A 20,690-nucleotide genomic window follows, 5' to 3' on the forward strand; every position below is an offset into this window, starting at 1 on the left:
TCTCTCCGAAGGCTATAAAAGAGAACTTGAGTGCTCTGTTTTTAGTACGTTCCTTTTGCTTTAGATCCAGCCACTTGTCGGAGAAAAAGCATAGCTGAAGTAATTTCAGAAATCTGTGTAAACTGTAGTCAATTAATCCACAGATTACTATACATAAATAATACTTTATTTAAGATTTCTTCTTCAGCAGTGCAGCAGCACAGTTTAGACAGTTGAGAGACTCCTTCCCCCCCTCCCAACTTCTGGCAGGTTTCCTACTAAATGAAATTGTTGTGTAGATCTAAATATGAATTTCAGCTTCTTTTTATATTAGAAGCCTGAACTTAAACTTATTTCCATGCAGACTACCTTCTGCATGAGAGATGCAGCTGAAGGATGATTTTTCTAGGAATTTTCTTTCCCTGAAACCTTTACTTTGTCCAACTACACTGCCTTTTCCAGTAGCTGCTAGGTAAAAATTAACTTTCTCCTGTTCCCTGCCAGCAGGTGAGAGGAAACTTGAGTGAATATACAGTGATACAGTATTAAATTAACTGCAGCTCCCATTCCTCCTTCAGTCTGTTAGCCACTTGGGCTTTCTAGTACCGAGCAACACTCCAGTGGCTCTGATATGCTGTTGAGGATGATATTTAAATATAGACATCTCTGATATTTACTCTTCTAGTTACACTGCTGTGGGCAGATGCTGCAGTGGTTCAGCATTAATATCTCTACGATCTATGCAAAACTCCATGCTGTCCCAATAGTTTCTTCATTTAGCTTACTTCACAGTTTACATAACAATCCACTTCAAGGTCTGATTCACCCCGAGTCATTTTCTCCTTCTCATTCCCTTTTGTCCTTTTTTAGGCATGGGCTTTCTGAAATCTGTTCTTGAATATACCTAAAGGTTGCAAGCATTTGAAAGCTAAGTGTGGATTTTGATCAAAATTTTACAAATGGTTTCCATTTTATTAAGGAGTCAGATTGAAGACCATTAATAAAATGGAAACTCTGCAGCTTAATCTAACCTTGATATATTTCCAGCCTAATGCATCTGCTTATAGCCCTGTCACCGCTGGATCTGAGCACCGAGAGCATTGTTGAATACATTTTCATACTTTTGCATTTCTTCCCAACCTCTCCCAAGTTAAGCCAATTTTCAACTGTTCCAGTTATCTTTCTCTCCCTGATTTTGGCTAGGATTAGAAGAGCCATGCCAGCCTTTATTTGGTACCCTGGAAGAGGAGTGATGCAGAAGGGAGCTTGGACTTGAGGCAGATTTTGGAGGAAGAGAAGACTGAGTGCCATGCAGCTCACTTAGCTGTAGGAACTGTTACACTGATGAGCAAGCCCACAGCACAAGCGTATACAAATAATAAGCAGCAGTGGTGACCATGCAGAAGTCTGCTGGCCTCACTCAAGATTGTACTTTCACAGAACTTGGGTTACCCACCGTATTTAGCTCTGCTAAAATTTCTGCTTTGCTATGAACTTTATAAGGAACTTGTGTGTCCCAGTGACTTTTCTTCCCCCCAGTGCAAAAAAGTCAATTCCCCCAATTGATGTATGTGGGTAACCTCATCATTTGCTGGTATGTTGCAAATGTGACTGAATGGATTTATTACTGAATTGTGTATTATTCCTGAGTGGTAACTACCGCATGACTATAGAGCATTATTAATGAATGTAATTGGTTTATAGTTGTGATTGGCCAGTGGAGTTGCAGGTGTTAGAGAGCAGGTCTTCCTTTGGTAGTTCAAAATATGATTCTTAGACCGAACCTCATTCTAGCAAATGGATTAAAAAACTAACTTTGCAACATGGATCAAAAATTTGGAAATGATGATGAATTTGTTTGCACTTGCAGTGTTCAAAGTACATGTTTGAAAAAACTGTTTCCTCTTATTCGGGTGCCATTAGAAAGCCTGGCACAAAGTCCTTTCAGTGGCACTGAAAGAGGTCTTGTCTCTCACAGCATCGGAGCATGAATATCAGATTCCCTCTTCTGAAAGCTGCCTCTAGTTATTACATGAGTAAAAATACAGATGATCTCTGCCAGACATACACGGAGACTAGGTGTCTGTGCTGACACATCAATACAAAGAAGTGTTATCACAGGAAAATTTCTCCTTCTAAACCTGGGCTTAAACTAATATGAACAGACATACGAAGGCCCTGTTGGGTGACCTTTGCTCACATGAGAATATGTCTGCTCAGGGATTTCTTAGCTCATGTTAATTGATTGCCTGATGAGATTGATTAACTAATTGATTTACTGTGGTTTGTGGTTTAACGCAAGGATTGGCCTAAGGTATACTTCAAAAGATTTTGGTGTGGAAGAGAAATCTGCGAAAAGCTGGCACTAGCAGTGGTAGTCTTTTTTAGCCTCTTTCCAGCGTGTTACGCTGGATGAATCCCATTGCTGAGAATGCTGGTACTTAGCCTGAGTAATACTTTATAGGCTGGGTTAGAGTGAACTGAGACGAGAAGTGAATTCACAGCATCTTTGCTAACCCATAGTGATTTTGTCTAAGCTCACTTCAAGTGTATGTAAGTAACGTCAGCGTGTGAAGTTCTTCCCTCTTATTCTTTTGCAGGCAAAAGGAGAGGGGTTTTCTGGCAGGGTCCGTGCTCAAAATCATTGTCCCTTCCCTCTTTCTGCAGGAGTGGGCTCCCAATCATTATTCTCCATGTATCTCTGCTCCCCCCCGTGGTGCATATATACCAGAGAAGTTCTTACCATAGTGGTGCAGAGAAAGAAATTAAAACCCTGACAAGGGACCCACCTTTCAGCAAAGGGTGCCCCCAGTGCTTTGGTTCACACATCTCTCTGCTTCCTGGCAAAAAATGCCGTTTAGTGCGAAACACCAGAACCAACATACAGATCATTAAGACAGCTTTGGTGGCTGCAGCTGAAACGGCTTTCCTCTCACTTATATAAAATTGTTAGAAAGAAATCATGCTGTAGACCTACAATGAGGGCGCAATAGACTTTCTGCTCATGCTCTTCCGTATTTCTTGGAGACTCAAAAAAAAATATATTTTTTGTATTAACTTGTTTTGAAAATAGTCTTCCCATATCAAAGCATGTTTAAAAAGCAGATTGCATTTGATAGCAGTAACTAAACTGCAGTAAGAAGCAGTCTTTTGATCTGTTGCAAATAAACTCTTTTGCAGATAAATATGTAATAAGTGTATTTTTGTTCATTTGCTATCAAATTTAATAACAACCAGTGGAATTGAGTTCAACCAAAATGGTTTCATATCAGACTTTGAATACATACTTTTAAATATTAAAAGATAATGATTTGTATGGCATTGTTATATAATGCATTTCTTGTCTTCTCTTGTGTGCATGTGACGAATTCCAGTCGATAAGCCCAGGACTCTGGAGTCAGTTGTCTGGCTAGTTATTAAGATTAAGATAAGTACTGAGAAAGAAAAGATACAGCGCATTGTGCTGCCCTGCTGGGACAGGGCCACCTCGGATTCCAAGTGTAAACAATGCATTTGTTCTCCCTCGCTTATTTCAAACTCGAGGTGTACACTGTAAATATTTGGGAAATATGATGGAAGGAGTGTGGAAAGACTTTTTTATTTTTTCGCCATTAAATGTTATTACTAAAAAGTGAACCTTAGCCCCCCACCTTGGGTCCTAAATCATTACTGATCTGTAAAATCCAAGGGCAATTTATGTTAATTACTTATGAAAACAACTTTTTTTCCTTCCCCAAGCCATAAAAAAGCAGACAGACATTTGGACGACATTATCACAAGGCATTTTATGCTGAATGTGCCACAGCAATAACAACATAGTTAAGGCTCGCGCAGCAGAGCTCAATTAGGGTTTGAGAATAGGGAATAGGACTGGAAAGCCTGAATTACAGAATACTGAAATTAATGCAAAGTCTCTTTATAACCTCAGTAAAGTCTGGATTGGGTCCAAAAGGAAAGTTAGTGAGGTCAGTGCTTTCTGAGCATGCTGGAGCTGTTGTTGCTGGTGTCTGTTCAGTGCAGTCCTAAGGGCATCATGCTGTCTTTGCCAAAGTAGGAGAGGGAGAACAATTTCTGTTATAAGAAATATTACTGAGATATTAAAAAAATAAAAATATTTCCTGAACTTCAGTTGTTGATCCTTTCTCACTATAATAAATAAGCACTTTGCTATAAATTGGTAATCAAGGCTTTCAAGACAGTGAAGTTTGACTCATCTGTAGGATCACTGGAGGAGTGATAAAGAGCAGTAATTTAGAAAGTGTGTTAAATGTATGGGCATGTGGAAATGCTTATATAAAATGTATACACTGCTAAACAGCTAACTAGTCCTTGGGATTTGCATTTTCATTTTCTGTATGTAAATCATTTCAGTGGGCATGACCTAATGAGTCAAAAACTGCTCTGAAAGTTGAATTGAGATTTGGAAGACACTTTTTGAAAGTCCTTATGCCTTGCTCCATTGTATGGCCCTTACAATGAAGCTATATCTGTGCTCTGATTAATCACCTCTTACGTGGAGATAGTTTATAGGTTTTATTGTGTTTCAGAAGAGTTATTTCTAAATTTGCGGAATATTCCGCATTAGTGGGGATGGGAAATCAAAAAACGTTCAACGCTATTCAAGAGAAACAAGGAGCACAGCTGAATGGTCCCCAGTGACTCCTCCTAAATCTGATGGCTTTTATGTGTTAGAAAACAAATTAAAAAAATAAAATAAAATAAAATTGTTAACTGTAAAAGCCTATCTGACACAACCATGCAAACCACTTTTTCCTGAGCATCAGAAAGTTCTGTTACTGAATTACAAGCTGTCTCTTTCCTTCATATGCTAGTTAAATCACTGTGCTTGCTTCGCTCCCCTAAGGTATATGGTACAATTTCCTCTTAACCAGCAATGAAGATAAATAGCTCCTGTATCTTTGCTGTTTACAGTTATCTTAAGCAAAACCAAAATTAAAGCAGAATCGCTGCTGCACTGTACTTTCTTACAGAATCTTGAATATTGGACGAAAACTCAGAATACATCAGGAAAGATGTGTGAATACAAAATACATGTATGTGTATATACTTGAATGCATTTTTATAACTTAAATTACAAATAGATCTCAAAGAATTGAGCAATTAAAATGATATCTAAGCTTGATGTGCTGTAGCCAGATAAATGATAAGTACAGAGTGGACTGGAATATTTGGAATGCCACACACTATTTCCTACCCCTTTTTACACAGCATGAGCATTATATCATGGTTGTGTACATTCCAGTTAGCTGCAAGTGAGAAATCACTGCTGAGGTTGCCAAAATGTCAGTGCCACACACGCTGGGGATAAAAATGAGTGGAATTCCCTATTATAACTCTAATTAAAAACTTCTATGATGCAAGAGGAATATGCGTGTTTCCTATATGCTGTGTACTGTAATCTAACAGAGAAACTGCTTGGCTCAAAAACCCTACAAACAAGTCTGTGCCCTAACCTATTTTAGATTTTTAAACATTTCATACACCAAGTGAGTGAGTTTAGTCTCTGGCACACACATGGTTTTATGCTGTATATTCACTGACTGCTCTTGAAACCAGCTACATGTTTTTTAAGCTCTTTAGCTAAACCCTGTATGGTTTGCAATACCCAGTAGTTAGCATTCCTGCCAATTTGATATGATTGAGACCTTTACTTGAACTGACCTCAGAAGGAATTGAAGACTAATTGAGGCAGCCCTAGTTCTAGCTCTCTAGAGGTGTAAGACACTGCAAATGGTATCTGGTGCATGCATAAAAAGGTTTACATAGTAGAAGAGGGATATGAGAAGGAAAAGAAAGACATATCCTTCTCTATCTCTCAGCAGCCTGTTCCCCTTTCCACCTGAAACTTCAAGAAAAAATAATTTTATTCCCATCTTAATGTTGTTGCATTGTAAAATAATAAGGGAAAAAAAAAAAAAAAGGAAATGCACCCAAACAATATAGAAGGTAAAATTAGGACAGTACTTGGGTGCCTCAGGGCTGTAATTAAAGCTTTCTAGATAAAAAGACATATTCAGCCCCAGATTTCCATGCTGCAGGGGGGTGAGGTGGGGGAACGGCTAAAAGTGAAACACAGCAAAAGAAATCCTCAATTCCAATATATTCAACTCACCCATCAGAAGAAATGGCATTAATTCAGGTACCCAATTACTGTAATGTGGTTCAGAGCACCTCAATAGGTGTTTCAATCTCAAGCCAGGACTAACATTTGTAATCCTTTAAATGCACTTAAGAAATTGATGTTACAGCCCCACAATCTGTTAGGGGCCTTGCTTCCTGGCTGATTGCAAAGTATCCCACCATTAATTGGATCATCAGAATGTGATCCGCGTTCTGGTCCCCGGATTATGTAAGACTGACTTTGCTCTGACGCGCTGAACCAGAGGCTTCTTTCGCTGGATATTTTGACCCTTAATGTAGATAAGTGGTATTTTTCATCAATCTTAGCTTGCATTAAAAAAGGGAAATGTCAATTCAATGTGGGGTGTTTAACTTAATTCAACATCTTTTAATTTAATACCTTGGAAAAGTTAGTCCGTCTCCGACCTGCTGGAGACTTCTGCTGATGGAATAGTTTGCAGAGCAAGGCCAGAGTCACGTCGTTCCTGCTCCGTAACATGGTCAGGTCCCAAAAGTCTCTTCATGCTTCATCTCTGTATGAAAGAGAAAGAGAGAAAAAAACCTAAACAAATGGCCCCCTGACCATGCTTTGCTGTATTGGTAATGAGTTTCCTCAGCTCCTTTGGACTGTTCCCTAATGACAGCTCTATGTGCCTGAAAGAAAAGAGAAAAAAATAGTATTTCAGTGTTTACTGCCCTGTTTTCATCTAGAGCTTCAAATTTTCCTGATTTTATTTATTTTTTTAATCAGGGAACTTTGATGAACTCACTCAATATTCTTAGTGTGTTTTGGTGGTTTTTGGTGCTATAATAATAGCTGATTTCAAACTCCTCTGCATGGGCTAGACCTAAAATCCTATTGAAAATAGGAGACATTCTTTCTGACAAGAGGAGGCTTTATCTCAAAACATTTTTTACCAGAATAGGTACAGGTCGTGTTGTAACACCTTTTTTTTTTTAATCTTTTTTTTTTTTCTCTTTTTCTCTTGTACTGCATCACGAAAAACCTCCTATTGCTTCTTTCCTGATTCTGTATACATTTGTCCCAGTGGTACAGACAGAAGTTCAAAAGTGACTACAACAAATAATATTATTTTTTCCCAATTGAAATAGTAAGCTTCCCAGATTTCTGCAACGAGTATCAGATCAGTTTGACTCTTATCATTGGTTTGGGAAGACCATTATATGGTATGGCATCTCTTGGTTGCTAGGAGTGAAGATGATGAGGTGAAGAGTATAGTATAAAGCTTCATGATTGAGGCTTAATGTTTCTCCTGGAAATGATGCTTAATAATCCTGGGTATGGTGATCGTTTCCATAAAGTTAGTATCTGCCACCTACATATACACGTACATCAAGAATAACTGGCAGAATCTGACTTTTTCAGTGTTCCATAGAAAGAGCAAGTTTTTTTCACCTGTGTCACACAGAGGAAGAAGCTCATAGAAATCTTTTTGCAGCTGAGGCTGCCTGGCTTAGTTTTCCTTTCTTTGATTTTCAGCCAAGATCTCAGTCTTACTTTTCCAGCTCTCTCCTCTCCCTCCTCTTTTGCAAATCATTCAAAAATAGTGCCGTACTGTGGGCAGGAACAACTCCTAAGGCACAGCACTGATAAGAGGGTGCTTGGATTTAATGTTTCACTGCTGTCTTCTAGACTGTGGAGATGTTTTTTGAGAGGTCTTTAGAACTTTACAGGTTGAGGAAAAACAAGCTTTTAAGGAAGCATCTTTCTGTTGAATGAGAAATGTTTGATCCCAAGGAGAACTGGACTGGAGAGGGTGGTTCTTGCATCTCTCCCTTTTTCCGGCTGGTCAGGACCAGTTCAAAGTTTGTGGTGAAGGGGAAAGAGTTCAAAACTTGGAGGCAGACAGTTTAAGTAGGATGTTTGGGACAGTCTCATTAGGCATCTCATCCATACAGTTTTTCGGTCAATTAGGTGACATACTGTAAGCTTTCTCAGCATGTCAGGGAACATAGCTGTCTTTGTCTTTGGTCCTCACTAACTGGGTTTTGTACATTAGAAGAAAACCTAGATTAGCCTTCTCACTGGATTTACAGAGACAAATGCAGACACACTGAAAGGCTTTTGGTGTGAGATATTTTTCTGATATTTTTCTTGAATGCCAATAGAAAGAAAACTGGTTTGGCATTTTGAGTGAGGTGATCGTTATTAACAATTCTAATAATTGTGTACTGAGCAAGGAGGAGGCAGAGTTTCTGTTGTTGGATTGGGGGTTTTGGTCCGTGTGAGGTTGCTGTAACTCATATGAGGTATATGGCTTATACATAAGTGCCTGACCTTGCTATTTCCCTTCCTCCCTACCCACCCCTTTTTTCCCCTTTCTCCTTTCTTTCTGATATGAGCTGAATAGGCAGGTAGATATATACAGTTCTGGTCAATCTAATTGGCGCTAGAGGTGATATGGTGTTACGCGAGGACAGGATAACCTTTAGGTTTAGCCTTCTGGCTGGAGCACAAGAAAAACACAATCAATTCCCAGTAGTTCTCTGACTGTTCTCTTTAAGTTGCAGTATGTATTGGCCATGGTGGTTTTCTCTCTTTGCACTTGTACAGTTCCTGGCACAAGAGGATCTCACCTGGAACAGTAGATAGGAATGAACTGTAAATAAGAGCCCTGATTAGAGATTCCTGTAAACAGGTGATCAGCTTTCAAAAAACCTGTACTTTTCTATCAAATATATTTCATGTTACCATATTTGAATCTCTGTGATCTTCTTGAAAGTGCCCTCATGTATGAAGAACGTGAATTCATTCTGTAACATTATATACTTGCTAAACTAACATGCAGACAAAAGTCCAAAGATGTATACTTTTATACTGTCCATGAGGGAATTACACCTACTTAAGCTTAAATATTTTAACAAGCAGTATTGAAGGAAGCTCATTTGACCATATTCAGACCTGCTATAAACGGAATCATGTTTCCTGAAGTGAGTGAAGCTGTATCTACTTCTGCCAGACCTAAGTTTAGCTCGGAGACTTCCAGATAAGTACTAGTCTCACAAACTCAGCTTGTTTCTATACTAAGACAAAGCTCTTTTATGAAAGGAGAAATATAAAGCAATATAGTTAAGCCTATAATTACCTTGGCCATAGAGCAAACATAATGTTTCTTTCTGCTTGGAAGGGCCTACCCTTCTGTAAGGAGAGTAAGATCTGTGATATCTCCGGTATTGAGCAGCAACTTGTTTTCCAGCAAGCTTTGTACTAGCATAAGATCTTTTGAGTTATTCTACTGTAAGGAGGGGAAAGGAAGTTCTTGTATCTTTTGGCAATGCCTTCATGGGCAATTGATTTTACACACAGACAGGGTATCTCAGGGTGTTTTCTATATGGAGTTGCATTGGTAGTGCATCACTTCCAATCTGTATAATTGGAGTTTTGGGTGATAATTCTCTGCTGCCTTATCCTTGGATAGAAAGCTGATCTATGTTTTAACTTTAAGTACACTACAAGGTTGGAAAGTAAAGTTGAGTTTGCAATGAAGCAGATATATTGGCTTCCCATGCTTTGAAGACAAATGGAGTCTCATCCATCGCTGCTATGCCAGTACGCTGGTGCTGTTTCAGGCTACTTTGGGTTAGGATTTCAGTTTGCCCTTCCTTCCTAATGGGGTCCCTTGGTGGAGAATGCCATCCAAGCACAGGATGGATGAGATGCCCTAAGGACCTGTATCAGGCTTGCCTTTTAAGCAATGCCTTGCTGAACTGTGAACGGAGCTTTTCTTGAAGTGCTAAGTGAGGCTATGAATTCAACTTTGAGCAAAAAAAGGGAACAAACAACACATACCAGCAGTATATGTCAGCCTGAGAGCACACAGTATTTGGTACCACTATTAATATGCATCTAAAATTATTTTCTTGTGGTGTCTTAAGTATTTCTCAGCAGCTCTTTTCTTTGTTCTAACTCCCTGTGAAAGGGGCAGAGAAAAATGGCCAGTGCTTTTTCTTTGGCCACTGTCAGTGACAGGCTTGCAGCAGAATTAATTCTGTCCTCTCTAATGCCCGTCAGTTACTTCATTGCCAGGGAAATGGCCCCCTCCGCCTGCAGGATCATAGCAAGTTTCATTATGCAGGACAACATGCTTCTCTCCTCTGGGCTGCCAGCAGAGGCTGAAGTGTGTCTGCTTGCCTGTGTGGCTGAGCAGTGCAGCTTTCCCGGTTCGGTAACACTTGCCTGTCCCAGCGTAGCCTGTGTATCAACAGCTTGGAATTCCATTGCTTGGCATGTAGCTGGGTTTGGACTTCCTTTGAAAAGCAAACCCTGTGTTTGTTCAAATTAGAGGGGAAAAAAGATTTAAAAAAGCATTGGGCATGATGAAACAAACCCACGTGCTGTATCCATCATTATCATACCCTCAGTTGGGCTTCTTTGTTCCCTGGGAAGACATGTATGCAAGACCAAGTTGATATGTATAAATACTGAATGGTTTTTATATTTGGGGGGCATGCTTTTTTGGAGTTATGCTCCTGCTGGAATTCAAGAATCCACCTTTCACACAGGCTCAGCTGTGGAGAATGAGAGTACTTTTGAAGGCAACGTTGTTTAATTCAGCAAATTCAGAACATCCTATATAGTGGTGCAAAACAAACATCCTGTTTCTATTTCCAAAACTTGAATGTGTTATGAGCATTACATGTGCGATTAGTTACATGTTGCTGCTAAAAATGCAGGACAAAATTGCCCTATAAGGGAGCACCAGTCACTGTATTTTGGTATGTTGTGAGTGATAGCTCACATGTACTAGGGTGTGAAACTGAGAAAGCATCTTTTAAATCTTTGATTTGAGTTTCAGTGTTGAGTCCAGCTGTTCCTTGAAACACTCTGTGCATACAGTAATTTAGAGTGTAATTGTCTCATATGAGAAGGTAAATGTAAACCAGAGGTAAACTGATTCTGAATGATAACGAGGGTGTGAGTACTCTCCCTGTCCCATCTTTCCCAGTCTCTCATTCTCATATATATATATATATTTTTTTTCTTTCCTCCCACCACCTGTTTGCAACACAGGTAGGCATGTTCCAGTGTTATTCTGATGACCTTACTATGCATTTGTTGATCTGGTTCTGGTGTTTGATTTTATGTCTTTTTTTCACCTTGCCTACTTTAAGAAACCCATGCTGCCTCAAGTAGCTTTCAATGTTCCAGTAAGCGTATGTTGTTGAGTGAAAAGTGAAATGGAGAACCTGTCTTCACCCAAGATTTGGAAGTTGTAGGAAATGACCTCGTACACTTCTTCTGCTTTTTATATCTTTAAGCCCAAAGCCACCCTAAATCTACTGTCCCTATAAAAAGCTGCATTTTAAAAGGCTTTAGGATGCTTGCTGACCTTGCAACCTACTTTGTAAGGAGTCTGCACCCACAGCTATTAAACAAAATTAATTTCAGCACTTTTAAATTGTTAATCTTTCGAAAGACAACTTGCTTGCTCTCCAGTGATCCCACAGGTCGTCATTTTGTGAGCTGTAAGCCATCACCAGGGTTCATGGCTCTGAACATCATCAGTCTACTTGTGGTCTCCCAAATGCCTTGCAAAATTAATTCTTCCACCCTTCACTTTTCCTTCCCAGCAGCTCTTTGAGATCTGGGCACTTGGTGAGCTCTGTGTGTATAGACCGAATCGCCACCAGCCACACCACAGCATACTCTTGTTTTAAGGTTACTGTATCCTAAATCAGTGCTTCAGATCACGATAATGAACTTTGGGCAGCAGGACCTGAATTCAGGTAGGAAATGACAGTTTTAGTCTTCACAGTGTTAAGGTTTCTATTGGAAGGGCTGCGTTTCTTGTAGGTTAAGTTCCTCGATGGCGGGGGGGCAGGCGCTTTACCAGCTACTAATTTATCTTGAATCTTCTTAAGTGTATTTTTTCTGTCTGGCCATGAAACTCAGAAAAGTTGCCTTTTTACCTCCAGGCAGCGATATGTGTGAATGTGCTGGGGGTGGAGAAGAAAGTGTGTGCTTTAACTGGTATTATCATGCCTGGTTGTCCCTGCTCCTTCCACCTCTTTTGTCTCTGCCACTCAAGCCAATTTCAGCCATCCGCTGACTCTCATTTGGGATAATAGCCTCTCTTTTTACTGTTGTCTTGTCATGTTTGATTCGGCAGCACAAGGGTTTTAAATTAGCCAAAACGTTTGCGTGCTGGGCTTACTCCTCTGCCACTACCAGTTGTAGAGCCACTAAACCACTTGATGCTGAAATTGATGATTGCTCGGAAGGAATAAGAAATTGTTGGTGGCTACCGGGAAGATTCATTCACGCCGAGCCCGTTTTAAGAAACGTAGGGGGGAGGGAGAGAGAGATTTCCTTCATTTTCCTACTGCTTGGCTGGTGGTTGCATTGTGCTTGTGCCAGGTTCCTGCTGAGTGATTACAGCCTTGCTAGGCTGCGTAGTTCCTGTGATTTCAACATAAAAACAGAAGAAGAAAAATACAGAGGGAAAGGAAGGGGGTGTAAAGCTCTAAAGACTTGCAATTCAGTAGAATTGTGATGTTTTAACTCACTGCCCACTTTTTTGTTGTTGGTTTGTTTGGTTTGGTTCTGGGGTTTTGGGGTTTTTTGTTTTGTTTGTTTTTTGGGTTTTTTTTTTACCTAATTTATTCCCTCTGGCTATAAGTTTGTCAGAAGTTTTAGCCAGCATAAGACTTTCTACATTGGCCTGCCTGAGTCGGTGATGCTGAACCACAGTTGCAGTAAGCAGTTCTTAATATTCTCCGGTTTAAAAATGACCCTTCATTAATGGCATCTGGGATCACGAAGAAACTACAAGACATCTAATAATACCCCAAATCCCCCTGAAAATGCCTTTTACTTGTTTATATTAGTGTTTAAAGATGTGGAGAGCCAAAAGTTATAAGGGAAAAGAAAATGACAGTGATTGAGAAACTGCACAGAGAACAAATGAAGCCATAGGAATAAATGTGAGTGACTAGGGTTGTGTGAGGGATAGAATTATATTTCAGAGCTTTATACAATCACATATGCAAGGTGAGAGACACATCTTTTATTTCTATTGAGTGGATTTTGTTGCTTTTTGAAGAGAAAGTATGTCATGATAGCTGGTCAAATGGTCAGAAAAGGTCAGTAAGAGACCCATGTACAGTGGCTCAGGATTTCCAAATCAAAGACAAACACTATCTAACAGAAAATAGTACCAACTGTGATTTAAAAAAGAAAACAAACAATCAAACCCAAACCATCTATTAGCCATATGTGCAAGTTTCCAGGCAGTTAGAAGCATGGCTTCATATTTTTAATCCATTATAGTGTCACAAATAAGACCGCAAACATAACACATGTAGGAATATGATTGCATAGTGTCCAAGCCAAGAAAGATATCCTAATTTCATCTAATATTATTAACATTATTGTTAGTAGTATTCTAGTATTTCTTTCTTGTATGTAATAAATCCTGAAGAAATCATGTGAATGACTAAAGTTCTAAAAATACAAATCTAACTAAGAGACTGAATCTCTCGGGCCCAGCAGTGGTGTGCTATTGTGCAGGTTTAGCTTTAAGAGCTTCTGTCTGTGGCATTTAACAGTAGATTGGAAAGCCAGTGACCATTATGTGTTTAGTCCTTTTATCTGTCTCTAACTGCTGCACTGTTCAGAATTGGTGATTTCTCTGCAAAATCATGACAGATGTATTACAGGAAAATGTATTGGTTGAGTAGCTAGTGAGAGAGTTAATGCAAGGGATAATAAGTAGCTAAGGCTACGTCCTCCAGCAGACTTTGATGTGGTTTGATAATATATGGGATGGGTCAATCTGCCCTATTAGCAAATGTAGCCAGTTTATGCTCTACATACAAACTAGGGATTTGATAAAGCACTAAATTAGTTTTCACAAGGTATTAGATGTTAGATACTTAATGGGATCATCATGCTTTTGCTACACTTGGTTAAGATGTGTTCTGTAACAGAAGCATGCAGCAGCATGACATTTCACCAGGAAAGGAAGCGTGTCTTGTGACTGAATCACGAGTCTGGAAATTATAACGTCCAGGCATTGCTTGGCTTCCAAATTTACCGTCTCTGATTTACCAGAAAGGTTTCTCTTTTCACATCTGCAGAACTGGGACCATGTCTTTCCTCTTTGCCTTGTTGTGAAGCTTAATCCACCAATGCTTATGAAGTATATTGGGTTTTTTTATACATGGATGCAAAGGGTGCAAGTAATATTAATTCTGTGGAGATTCCGTTGCACAAGACTAGTACTGTCCCACTCAGTAAGTGCTGGGAAATTCCCTAAACTTGGCAGCAGATAATTTACAGGTTCAAGCAAATTTGAATAAGAAACTTTAGCAGAGTGTGAAAGGAGAAGCTTGAGGTTTTGATGTAGTGCTCCACAAGCATGCTCTGTGTTCACTCTGTGCCAGTGTTCAACTAGCATTTAAAAGGTAAAGTAAAACCAATAGTTCAGTGAAGCTAAGTAACATTTTTGTACAGTGAAAAATCCATTGGTAAGAGATGTCACATGGGGACATCATCCTTGCCTTCATATACTTACATCCATTCTACCAGTTCAGTAAGGAATGTGAATGGAGAAGACAACCTTCTTGGGACTGCATGCAAGTCAGTCTCTGAAATAGGTTCTTGATTTGAGCATTCCCCTTATGTGAGCTGATGTTTGGTCCACTAAAGCAAGCTGCTGCTTTGGTTAGCTGGTAACACTTCTATAAGCTTGTTTCTTCACTATCAAAGAAAGGGCTGTAAAATGATATTTATTTTTTTTAAGTTCTGTGAGTTTTTTGTCTTGTTAAATAAAAATCTAAAACTGCTGACAGCAGTGTATGCCCAAAGCTACCTTCAGAAAACTATGCTTTAAAACCTATTGAGCATTTTGCATTTGTCACATAAATCTAATTTTTGCTAATGTTATTTTCTCAGTGTTTACAGATACTGTTCTTAATTATATTTGAAATGCATAATTTTACTTTCTCTGACATCTTACTTCTTATGCAAGTAGCCAGTCTTGAATGACCACTGCCAGGTTTTGCACGTCTCCTAGCACTAGGGAGACATTCCTACCTTTTTGTGAAATGCAGCGAGAGTGTCATGTATAAAATGATCCTGTTTGAAAGGATAGAAGCTGCATCCCAATACAGATCACAGTCAAAAATGACTCAAAATTACATGACAGCTTCTACCCATTTATCTCCCCTCCTTCTCTTTCTCAGCCTCTTTCCCAGTTGGGCTGCAGTAAGAAGTGCGTTGTATATTGTGACGTTTTCATTTACTGTTACTAATAATCCCTTTGCATCTTTCATTAGCATGTTACTTACAGGATCACAAAAGGGCACTGTTACCGCTCACCCTCTGAGGTGGCACTGCCATTGTCCCAAAGACTGAAATGTTTTTTAAAAGTGCTGGGTCGCACTCTGGCCTCGGAAGCAGGCTCACCTAGGTCTGGCAGAGCTGGAGGGCTGTGTTTCCCATAATAAATTCTTTTTTGTGAACCCACTTGTTAGTCAAGCGTTGTGCACTCTAACTACAGCGAGGGCCCTGTGTCTTGGGCATAAATTACTCTCGCGTGGCACTGTCTCTGAGCAGCCCCCCAGTTATGGATTACTTTGTTCTCGACTTGACAGGAACATAATTAGAACTGTTGATGAAATCTACCAAATTGTTCCTCCGTGGCCTCAATGGTCAGGAAATTTGGCTGAGTCGTATTTGTCACCGACGTAAAGGCTCTAAACACTTCATATTAACTATGTTATTAATGTGCCCTCTAATCTGTCCGTGAATTGGTAACACTTGGAGTGAGCTTGTGCTCTAATAGCACCTTGTGATGAAAACATTGTAATGCTCTTAAGTTTCTGGAGGGTGGGGGAAAGAAAAAAAGACCTTGATAAAAAGTGAACGTTTCTAGGTTGTTTCTTTTCTCTGTATGTGCATTTTTATGTTATACAGTTTTGTTCTGTTTGATTGGAGATTCATTTAGGCTTTACATTGACAGACCGTTTTCTGTTCTATAGGATTTGCTGACATTTGGGCTGTTTCATTGCCAGAGGAGGCTTTGTGTGTCCCAAAGGAAGTGAGTGATCTGGCCATAACAAATCCTGCCAAAATATTTTAACACCGTTACGATTTTCTAATGCAATGCATAGTGAATGTGACTAGAAAAGGATGGTGAGTCCACGAAGGGGGTTCGCTCCCTCTCCTCTGCAATTTGTCTGGTGAAACGAGCACGCAGGAGCTGCCGGGGGTGGTGGGAGACTGCAGACAGCGGTGGGGGATGTTTGCCTCCTGAAGTATATTGCTTCAGACACAGCAAGAGCTCACATTTAATCTTTAAGCCAACCTTCCAAATTTTGGTCCTGCTCTTGACCTTCCCAAGAGTCTGGGGTGCTCAGATACAGCAATTTAGTTATATTAAATAAGTGCATTTTGGCTGCTGTAAATGTTTAGTAAGTTAAAACAAGGAAACATGTTAGACATTTAGATATGAGAGATTAGTGGCTGAAGGTCCTAGAAGTTTACAAACTGCTGTCTTTGGTAAAACAAAGTCTTGCCTTCAAAACAAAAGGCGATCCCTTACTTCAGTATGATTTTGAAGAACGTTTAAGGTAGCTCTTAAATATATAAACAACTGTGCTCAGATAAAGTGTCAGAACACAAACGCAAGACTATTCACATGTAGCATTCAGAGGATAAAGACAATTCTGACAACATGATGTTTAGCATAGAGGTGGGCAAATGGGAAAACAATAATTTAGTTCCCTAGGCTATTCTCTGAAGCGGCAGGTAAATTCACTGCTGTTTCTCTAACACCTTGTTAATTTGCTTTTATTAAACTTATCATCACTCGCTCCCCCCAAAAAAAAAACCAAACCACGGCTAAAATTAGTTTTTAGTAAACAATTTAAAGCCTAAAATCGGTAAGCAGTACAAAACATCCTGACAGCCATCATCTTCTGTGCCCAACATGCACCATATTGGATTGTTCTGGCAATCAGCTTATGTACCAAGGTGAACTCATGTTTCTTTGGAAATTTTACACTCGTATACCTAAAAATAAACAAAATAACTGACTGTCTGAACCAGCAAGTTTTGCTGAAGGGATGAAAGCTATTGAGAAAGAGAAAGATGGGGCACAACAGATCCCTTCACTTCTATTGAACAGTCCCAGGTTTCTGACTGGGTTGAGCTATTTGCCTCTGACCTGTGTTGTCAGGTGCTCAGATGGGCATGAAGTAAGTCAGACCTTTCACTATTGATGGTGTTTCCTGCTTAGATAGTTCTTTGTTTGTGTTTGGATATTGAACAGGATTGTGAGTTCTCATGATCATTACCTAAGCCCTCATCCAGCTGTTTTCTGGACTCATTCAAACTGCTTCTTCCCTGTGGCCCCTGTATCTGTTATTTCCTGGGTCTCACGGGCGACGATGCTGTTATCAACAAGAGGGAAGTGTTAGTCTGGGAATTAGGGCTTCAAGACTTCATTTTATGAGCTTAACATTCATAAAAGAAGTGGAAATCTAACTCTGCACCTCATGCAAATCAATCTATTTCTAGTAATGAGCAATTTAAGGGTCTTTTTTTTTAATATGTAGTTGCCATCTCTGGAAATAAGGATCAGAATTCAGGATGCTCAAATTAGGTGTTAGTTCACATAGATATTCTGTTGATGACTCTATTATTAGAATAAAGTAGACCAATGCTTTCCCTGCATCTGTTTCTTTTCAACGCCTTTGTTTCTTTTTCTCTCTTGTTTCATCTTGTCTAAGTTTTAATTCTGTTCTCTAATTTCACCCTTTAATTAATTTCTACCAAAACTGTAGTATCTTGAAGGGCTTTCTAAATAATTAGATTTTGTTACTTATTTGCAGTGTGTTCAAAACTAAATTACATTTTCTTTTGTCATAGTCTTGTTCTATCACAGTCCTAAAATGGGACATTATTTAGGACATCCTTGCCCAAAAGCATGTTTTATACTGGCCTGGAAGTAATTAATCCGTCTTTCTAATACACTTTCACTATGAAAAAAATTTCCTTAAATGAATGAGTGTTGTACTAACCTCGAATGGTATCAGTTTTCTTGTTTGGTTTTGGGTTTTTTGTCAGTTTCCGGTGGGAATGTCATGATATGCATTCTCTAAATCCAAATGCAACTTGTTTCATTCAGTAGATCAAAACGCATCATGAGCAGAGCACCCCAAAAATGAAGCTTAATCCTGACTTTGCTTTTGCTTAACAGTAGGAAGCAAAAATGCTTCTGTGGAAACCAAGGCGCTTACTCAGGGTGGTGGTGGTGCAGAAGAGGATGGGGATTTAATACTGGAATTGGACTCCGGAATGTTAATTTGCTAAAACTGTATGATCTCACAGTGTCAGCTGTAGAGAGCATATGGTACTATACAATCGTGTTTGAAATTAGGATTCATGGTTAATCATTACATGAAATAGACATATCACTTCATAAACTTTAGGAAAGTCTGTTTTCCTTTCCAAACACTTAAATTACTCAGACATTTTATACATTGAAACCCAAATATAATTTACAGGGTATTTTGAAGAATTTTCAAAGCTCTATCTTTTAGGAGCTCTTCCCGGGCTGATGCTTTAGCACTGTGTAGTTAATAATCTCAAATGTATTGCATCTCTTGGTTCTTTTCCTAACAAAACAGGGTTTGGAGAGTATGAATCCTATATATACAATACCACTTTCAGAACGTACATGTCCCCTAAAACTCATGAAATGAAATCCCAGTGTGGGTAATGTGCTCCAGAGTATAGCTTAAAAATACTCTATTTTCTTTCTCTGAAATGCTAATGACCAGCTTAAAGTAAAGGTTTATTCCATTACCTTTCTTCTACCACATTGTGCAGACTGCCTGCAAAACACATTTGGAAAGAAATAAAAATCAAAACGTGTTGCAAGATTTTAGAGAATTAGATGCTCCTGCTACTGAATAGGAAAACTTGTTTTAAGCACTGCCTTCTTACTACTCAGGGCTAACTTAATACTTGAGCTGGACTGGCATATATCAGCAGCATTCTACTGAAAATTGCCTTTCCTCAAAATGGATAAATCCATACTGTTTCTCAGAGCTTAGCCACTATGGTACAGCAAGCCTGATTTGACAGGGTCCAGCTATGAAGTTGCGTGCTAATTAAACTATATGAAATCACCGTGTTTTAAAAAATATACTGTCCAAAGCTACAGAAAAATTATTCATTTTCTGATTTGTCAGCAGAAAGGTATATATGGATCAGATCACACTAATTAGGTCAGCAAATGACTGGTGTAACTGTACATAATGCAGTAGCTAGGGGAAGTTTTTTAAGTGTGAAGACCTTAAAGATGCATTTGGCACTAGCACCTTTACAGGACTTCTTACCAAGAGCATCCTTTTACTGAGCATAGCAAGCTATTCCCACAGCATTATTTCCTATTGGGAATTAATAGGACAGTGTTCAATAAATGTAGTATTCCCAAACTGAGGCTTAGCTACCTGTGGATAGCAACAAGTGGAAAAGAAAGTTCATAATTTACAGAAAACCTACTTTAAAGGACAAATAAGGGACAGAATAAGATTTCAGAATCAGAAACGGCTTTCTAAAGAGTACTGTGGCCCCAGAGTCCCTATATAGAAAAAAAAAAAGCTGTTTGCCTTAACAAAAAGAAATAAAAGGGGAATAGGCAGCTGCTCATCCCCTCTCTGAATGTTACAGTGGAGCTGAAGTCGATATGAGAGCCCAGTGCTTCTCTTCTTGAAGAGTCTCTGAGTGAAAATTCATAAAGATATTAGGATTTACTATGTAAAATCATGCTTGTCAATAGCTTCTCTTGCTAGATATTTAAAGTTCAAGAGCTTGTTTGCTTTAGTTAAGTGCTGTGAAGTGCTTTACAAAGTATTGGCCCATTTATATAAACAAATAGAGAAACTTACTGATAGTCTTCCCAGCAAGTGTGTTACCCAATATTCGGTTATCCTTCCTTGAGTCTGAAAAATATTTGCACTAGTAACTTCTAATACATGTGAGTCTTTGTTAATGGGGTACTGTATTATATTATATTACTTGATGACAGACATTGCCTATGTAGAAATACAGTTTCTCTGTTCCTCATCTAGAAGGAAATAGAGGGGAGTCAGTAGCTCAGGAAGAATAAGCAGAAAGCCTGGTTTCCTTTTGGAATATTTGCAGTAGAGAATTTATACTTGCATCTCTCCCATATTTTTCTTCCCCTTACTCAGCTATACTAACTCAGGACTTTTGGTGCTAAGAGTCAGGCAACCAAGTTTAAACACATTCTCAAACCATAGGAAAATCCTGTTCACATATGTATGACCACTCACAGGAAGAAAGGAAGCTACCAGCACTAACTGGTAGTGAAGGTGAAGATTGGGAGGGTATCTGCATGCTTCCCCACAATGTTATTGTAGTTCTTCCCTACCAATTGTCCTCATGGTGAGAGCTGTACTATCATAATGTTGCTTTTTCATGTATATAAAGTAATGAGCATTATTTGGAGGAATCACTGGACATACTTTCTCGGGTAAGGTCAAGGCAGCTGGCTCCAGAAGAAAAAGTGTCT

The 20,690-nt window shown here is 39.1% G+C and overlaps 1 protein-coding gene across 13 annotated transcripts in view; it reads left to right on the forward strand.

Annotated features, from left to right (window-relative positions):
- Positions 1 to 20,690, forward strand: part of ESRRG (estrogen related receptor gamma) — a 400,770-nt gene that overhangs the window by 151,632 nt on the left and 228,448 nt on the right. For 5 of the 13 annotated variants that reach the window (XM_054061959.1, XM_054061968.1, XM_054061957.1 and 2 more), the window contains exon 2: positions 16,126 to 16,184. The exons of 7 other annotated variants lie outside the window; for them this stretch is intronic. Coding sequence is in view for 1 of the 6 variants with exons in the window: in XM_054061955.1 (XP_053917930.1) it covers positions 16,245 to 16,279 (35 nt within the window). In the remaining 5 variants the exon portion in view is untranslated. Of the gene's footprint in view, positions 1 to 16,125; positions 16,280 to 20,690 lie in introns of all 13 variants that reach the window. One more of the 13 variants, XM_054061955.1, reaches the window with a different exon arrangement.

The sequence above is a fragment of the Cuculus canorus genome, chromosome 3, assembly GCF_017976375.1.
Source record: "Cuculus canorus isolate bCucCan1 chromosome 3, bCucCan1.pri, whole genome shotgun sequence".
Classification (NCBI taxonomy): domain Eukaryota; kingdom Metazoa; phylum Chordata; class Aves; order Cuculiformes; family Cuculidae; genus Cuculus; species Cuculus canorus.